Source organism: Sinocyclocheilus grahami, unplaced genomic scaffold, assembly GCF_001515645.1.
Source record: "Sinocyclocheilus grahami isolate Dianchi unplaced genomic scaffold, SAMN03320097.WGS_v1.1 scaffold701.1, whole genome shotgun sequence".
In the NCBI taxonomy this organism is placed as follows: Eukaryota; Metazoa; Chordata; class Actinopteri; order Cypriniformes; family Cyprinidae; genus Sinocyclocheilus; species Sinocyclocheilus grahami.
This window is the reverse complement of record NW_015505880.1, coordinates 421769-429054: the sequence shown is the minus strand read 5'-3', so window position 1 is coordinate 429054 and position 7286 is coordinate 421769. Positions and strand designations below refer to the sequence as shown.

The 7286-nt window shown below is 34.0% G+C and overlaps 1 protein-coding gene across 1 annotated transcript in view; it reads right to left on the bottom strand.

The window, feature by feature from the left end:
- LOC107559829 (thromboxane A2 receptor-like) overlaps positions 1–7286 on the bottom strand; it is a 14742-nt gene that overhangs the window by 7014 nt on the left and 442 nt on the right. The window contains exon 2 of the mRNA XM_016243818.1: positions 570–1426. Coding sequence (XP_016099304.1) covers positions 570–1426 — 857 coding nt within the window. The remainder of the gene's footprint in view (positions 1–569; positions 1427–7286) is intronic.

The following is a 7286-nucleotide window of genomic DNA, read 5'->3' as shown; positions in this document are numbered from 1 at the left end:
TATATATATATATATATATATATATATATATATATATATATATATATATATATATATATACACTGTATATATATAATTTTATTTTTATTTTTTAAATAATAATAATTGTTGTAATTATTATTGTTTTTAATTTTGTAAAATTATTAGTTGAAGTAATTTGATAAATATTGTATTAATAGGTTAGTTTAATTATGGAATGCCATTTTATAATAATAGTTAGGGTTAGGATAATGATGATGGTTATTGGGTTTGGGTAATTTTATTACTTAATGGATATTTTTATTGTGATTATTTATAATAAAAAACTGTAAATATTCCCCTTTATTTCACAAGTTGTACGTTATTATTTTTTTAAAGGAGGGGAAGTGAAAGTTACTTTTTCATCATTTTGCCACAAACGCTGTCGATTTAGCTTAACTGAACCCGTACTACTCCTCTACTGGATTCCTTCTTGGTTATGATGTTGCCTACTTTGTAGGCATCTTACTAGGTTTCGGAAACAGCTCATTTTGATCAGTTGGCCAACACACTTAGTATTTATCAGTTGTCAGTGTAGTTTAATCACTCACCAGTAGAGGGCACCAGCAGACAGAGGCGATGGTCATGATCAGAATCAGCTGCACCATCATCTCCACTTCGTAGTCTCGTCTCCGTTGAGCGCTGCCCTGTCCGCAACACACCCTCAGTAGGGTGACGACGCTCACAGTGTTGAGCAGGAATGACATGGCCAGCGACAGCAAACCCACGAGCGAGAAGATCAAACTGAAGGTCATATCCAGCGGTCTGGAGCTGATGTTGAGGAAGCACCAGGAACCGGGGATCTGGAGATGGTAGCTTCCCAATCCAGCCAACGGTAGGAGACTGATGCAGCCGGCCGTGACCCAAACCATGGCCACCGTTGAACACGCTCTGCTGTTGGACATGGCGGTGGAGCGGGCGAAGGGTCGGTTGATGCCTACGAATCGCTCCACGGCCATCGCGGCGCCGAGAAGCAGCGGGCAAAGGCCGTAGAAGACCATCGACATGCCCATGAAGTTGCAGAAGTGGCAATGAGGGTCCAGTTGGCGCCAGTTGAAGTGCGTAATGTGGAAGGACACCACGATGGACCCGGTGACCAACAGTCCCATGAAGTCGGTGAACACCAACCCTCCGAGGAAGAGCAGGAAGGAGGAGCGCGAGCGACTCTTGGTGTGGTGGAAGGTCTTGGCCAGAACCACCAAAGCGAAGAGGTTGGAGCTCAAGCCGAGGCTGCTGAAGACCGCAGAGAAGTACGCCGAGGCGATGGTGTGGTTGTGTCTGAAAGGCGGGCTGTTGATGGAGAAGCAAAGCGGAGTCACGTTGCTCGGCGCCGACGTTTTGTCGATGGTGACCAGCGAGGAAACCATGATGGTGACTGCTGAAGATGGGTTTATTTCATTCTGTGAACCTGCGATGGAGAAAAAACAATGGAAATGCTTAAGAAATGTTACTAAGCACATAGATATACATAGGCAGTGTTGGGGTAAATCATTACAAGTGACATGAGTAATCAGATTACTCTTTTCATGAGTAATCAGATTACTTTTTTTACATGTAATCAAATTTTTTCACGAGTAATCAGATCACTTTATACTTAATCAGATTACTTTTAATGAATAATCACATTACATTTTTGCAAGTAATCTGATTACTTTTTAGAGAGTAATCAGATTAATATTTTTCAAGAGTAATGAGATTACTTTATAGGTAATCAGATTACTTTTTAACGAGTAATCAATTTATTTTTTATGAGTAATCTGATTTTTTTTCACAAGTAATCAGATCACTTTTTGCAAGTAATCTGATTATTTTTTAACGAGTAATCAGATATTTTCTCACGAGTAATCAGATCACTTTATACTTAATCAGATTACTTTTAATGAATAATCACATTACATTTTTGCAAGTAATCTGATTACTTTTTAGAGAGTAATCAGATTAATATTTTTCAAGAGTAATGAGATTACTTTATAGGTAATCAGATTACTTTTTAACGAGTAATCAATTTATTTTTTATGAGTAATCTGATTTTTTTTCACAAGTAATCAGATCACTTTTTGCAAGTAATCTGATTATTTTTTAACGAGTAATCAGATATTTTCTCACGAGTAATCAGATCACTTTATACTTAATCAGATTACTTTTAATGAATAATCACATTACATTTTTGCAAGTAATCTGATTATTTTTTAGAGAGTAATAAGATTAATGTTTTTCAAGAGTAATGAGATTACTTTATACGTAATCAGATAACTTTTTTACGAGTAATCAAATAATTTTTTGCAAGTAATCAGATTCTTTTTTAACAAGTAATCAGATATATTTTCACGAGTAATCAGATCACTTTATACTTAATAAGATTACTTTTTTGCAAGTTATCTGATTACTTTTTAGAGAGTAATCAGATTAATATTTTTCAAGAGTAACCTGATTACATTATACGTAATCATTACTTTTTAATGAGTAATCAGATTACTTTTTCACGAGTAATCAGATTACTTTTTCAAGTAACTAGTTAAAGTAACATTACTTATTAATTTACTTTTTAATTTTCAAATAAGTAATTCCATTATTATTAATGCCTTTTTTCCCATTTATTGACTGACAGCTCTCCTGTCCGCATGTTGAGCGAAATCTCGAGTAAATTGTTTGTGCTGTGAACATCATGTTCCTGTAGTTCTAGACTAAATGTGAATATGCATTTACTCATCTCACTTGCACAAATACAGATTCAGTATTCTGTAAAATGAATAAAAACAATGAAATGCAAACTCTAAATAATGGCACAAACCTGCAATAATAAATATGCTAAATAACACAAATATCCTAAGTTTCCATAGTTTAAAAACCTGTAATATCAAGTTAATACAGATAAAACACGAACCTGTGGACGTTTATTCCAATTCTTCTGGAAAATAAATTTCGGTGTTGGTCAATGTTGTGGCATCTTGGAAAACTCATTGATTTTTACTGTTGGTCGAATGTGGCATACATATCTATGACGCCAGGATTGTGCACTAACGGATGACTCATTTGGTTCTGAGACATTGTTTTGTTAGCAAACGGAATAAACGAGTCACATCCCTGCGTGTGTTTTTTCCCAACATCTTGTGCAATAGTACAGAATGCTTCATTCTAAGCAGACGTTCGACAGCACACAGAAACTAAAACATGGACTGTGATGGACCAAACGTGCCCATGTAGTGTCCGCCGGCGTTTTAGAGCAAACCGCCATTGACGTCAAGAGGAAACGTCAGATATCTGATGAACAATCAGATCTGTCAGATCATACCAACAATAAACAAGCCTCGAACATAACATTTGCTGAAATTAAAGTTTTAAAATCATTTTTTAAATTATTTTTAATAATCAATAATAATAATAGTAATTATGAACAATTCCTCCATTAACCCAATAATAATAATAATTATTATTATTTCAGTAAGTTATATAATTAATAAAAATAATGACCATATTTAATCTTTTCATATTCTTATTTTATTATTTTTTTATACTGTAAAATCATTCTTGCATTAATATAATTACTGTAACCCAATAACAATAATTATTATTATTATAAAAATCCTTGAATTTTTGCAATTAAACTAAACTATCAATATTAATAATTACAATAATTGTAATTTAATATTTTAATTACATTAGAAAATAATCTTTCATTAGGTAATATAATTAGCCTAACCTTTTATTATTATTATAATTATTGTTAAATAACATTTTCTATTAAGTAGTTTAATTAACCTATTATTATTATTATTATTTAACATTTTTCCATTAATATAATATAATGACCTATTATTAATAGTTTTTTATTATCGTTATTATTATTATTATTAAATGTAATTGTTTATCGATATATTTTACAAAAGCAATATATGTGATTTTAATACACAGCTACTCATTATTTACTGCTTTAATATACATGCATATTTTGTATTCTGACTTCTGATTGGATAAGATTCATTCAAAGCTGACCGCACATTATATATATGTGCTATGAAAGACTTTATTATTCTGATTATTATTATTAATAAATGCAACTATTTACTGAACATTAGTTGCTTATTAGTGTCAATCTTTCAATTGAGGCCACGAGTTACAGTGATTTTAATGCAATTAAGATGGTTTCAGGCGCTCTCCTCATTAATATACCTTAAACTCACTTTAATGTGTGTCCTTGATTGCTTCATTTTGCATCATGCTAAAGCTAACACTGAAAATAATGCATGCTAATGTAAATATCTGAATTGCGTTTGCAGAAGTTCAGAGCATCTGCATTAAAACATCCAGACTCAGGGATATTTTAAGCCACATCTTTTTTGTGTGTGAAAAACACATGCATCCCAAAGGAACGTGAAGTGGATACACTCCACTTTGGCCATTAAACATGAGTGTCTTCATCCACAAACGCATTCAGATTGATACCTTAAGTGGTGATATTAATCATCAGGCAAAAGCCTAAACATCTGAATACATTCGGTGGCGTTTCCACTCGTAATGGCCGTTAATGAGGATCCAGTGTACAGAAACCTGAGGCTGCTGATGTTGTTTGTGCATCTCTCTTAGCAGCATAATTCCAAAACAAACTGCATTAGCCAAACACAGAGCTTTCCACGGCACGCTCCTAATCGAATTCCATCAAATGAGGCCCAGAAATCAGCTTAGAGAATGTCAGCGCCAGAGAGTGGGCCGGGAAATCTGCGACCGGTTTGCATGGGTGTGCATCCACATCTAAGGTTTTCAGCATTTGGCTGCATGTGTGGAAATGCAGGAGTGTAAAACATCGGCAAAACAGATGATTTATTAAATATGATTACGGCTGTATGCTGTTTTGTTGTACAATCAGAGCATTACATGATTCTGTATTGTATAAACTCTTAAAAAATAAATGTTCGTGCAGGAACTCTTGTTTTTTCAGATGTATGTGTTTGATTGAAGTTTCTTCAGATGAGTGATTTCTGGGGGTTTTTCATGCACCAGAACATGAGAGTTTTCTGAAGAACTAGAGATTAAACGAGACAGGCCTAGACAACCCTCTATGCCAGGGGTGGCGAACGTCGGTCCTGGAGAGCCGCAGCCCTGCAGAGTTTTGCTTCAACCCTAATCAAACACACCTGAACAAGCTAATCAAGGTCTGAAGGGTTACTAGGAAGCTACAGGCAGGTGAGTTTTAATTAGGGTTGGAGCTGACCTCTGCAGGGCTGCGGCTCTCCAGGACCGGAGTTCGCCACCCCTGCTCTATGCCGTAGAGCAGTGGTTCCCAACCCTGGTCCTGGAGGCACCCCAACACTATTTTTTTTAGTTTACTTGCCAGACTAATATATATATATATATATATATATATAGTACATAACTTAAAAGTACACTCTTAACATAAGTCAGTCAAGCATTATAATATGATAATCAAGTATTATTTAATGATAGAACTTTAGTAATTAGAATTAAAATGTGATAACCATGTATGAATGCATATTAGTAATTTTAACTGAATTTAGGACTGGTGGTGGTGCTTTTTTGGTCATTCAGTGTTTCTGTAAAAAAAATTGGGGAAAAATACTGATAAGATAATAATAATAATAATACGAATTATACTAATAAGAACAACATAAAACGCACTAAGGATTAATTCATGAATATTAATCAGGTTGTGTGCGTTCCATCGAACTGATTTGCTGAAATCAAAACAGGGATGGTAATAGGTGCGCGCCAGCCAATGAGGTTGCCGTTTGTGCATTAGTTCCGCCCACAATTCTCTCTCTCTGCTGTGTGTGAGAAAAAGCGACGGCGAGTCATGCGCTTCACACTAGAGTTTACGGTACGTCAAATACAGGTGTGTTGCACATCCATTCAGATGAACTGAAGAATAGCACAGATCGCTTGATGGAGAGTGAAACTCTGAAGCGCTCAGTCAGAGAGTGTTCAGTGAGTGAAAATATATCTGTGCTAAACTTATACTCGGCCTCCATCTCACACAAAAATCTGAGAATTTATTAGCCGTTGGCTAATATTAGACATCATTTAGTCGCCCAGAGTGAAGTGATTTACTCGCAATGTAGAGGGTTAAGATTATGAAATGCATCAAACGTTAGATAACAGGTTAAAAAACACAAAGTACTACGAGGCAAGGGGACTCAATCATTTAAATGTTCTTTTTGTAGCCTATATTTAATGTATTTACGTAATGCATTATGTAAAAAAAGGCTAATTTTCTCACCCATGCAGCTCAAACTTACTATTAAAATAATATTTAAAATATGTAGCTTATATCATAAAATTATATACCACATACAAAATATTCCACAAATATGACACAATGTTATGGATTAATTACCCACATATTTTAATTAGATTAATAATATTTTTTGTTCATTTTAATTACTTATATTCATGAAACGTTTTTATTTCTAACAGGTTTTAGTTGCGACATTAATGTAACGTTCTTTAAATGTTACTAAACGTCAAGTGAACACGCATGTTCCCTTAACGTTCATTATAACATTTTTTTTTAAACTGGACGTTTGAACGTTCTGAAAACATTCAGAAATAACAGCTTCCAAACTTAATAGAACGTTAGCAAAACGTTCTTAGAGCATATTGTTGTTAGCTGTGGGAGTTATCCGATCTTTAACAATGTTCTTAAAACGTTTTCACAAAAACAAAAACGTTTTGTTGTTTTAAATCAGTTGCTATATCTATTAAAATAAGTGGTTCAAATGCTGATGAACGTCATTTTTCACACTTCTGACTAAAACGTTTAAACTTTGTACTAACGTTACTTACATATTCAATAATGTATCTGACAGGAAACGTCCAATAGATGTAGAGCAAACACTCTTCAATAGATCTTGCAGATGTCAAATAGACGTCTCCATGATGTTCATGTGCTATCAGGGAATGTTCTCAAAACTTTAACACAAAAATATTTTTATAAACGTTTTATACCTTATGTTTTAGTTGGATGTTTATGTTTTTTAAATGTTACTTGTTTCAGAACATTCAGAAATAACACTTGCATAGTGTTTGCATGCTCCCTTAAACTTCGTATAACTAGGATTAAATGTTTTTGAAACATTTAAAAAACGGGACCTTCTGAGAACATTGTTAGCAATACATTCATAGAACATATTATTGCTAGCTGGGGAGTTACCTGGTTTTTAATAATGTTCCTAAAACGTTAGCACAAAAACGTTATACAATGTAAATTTAACATTTTCTTTTCGAACATTGAAGTTGGATGGTCGTCTAAGTTA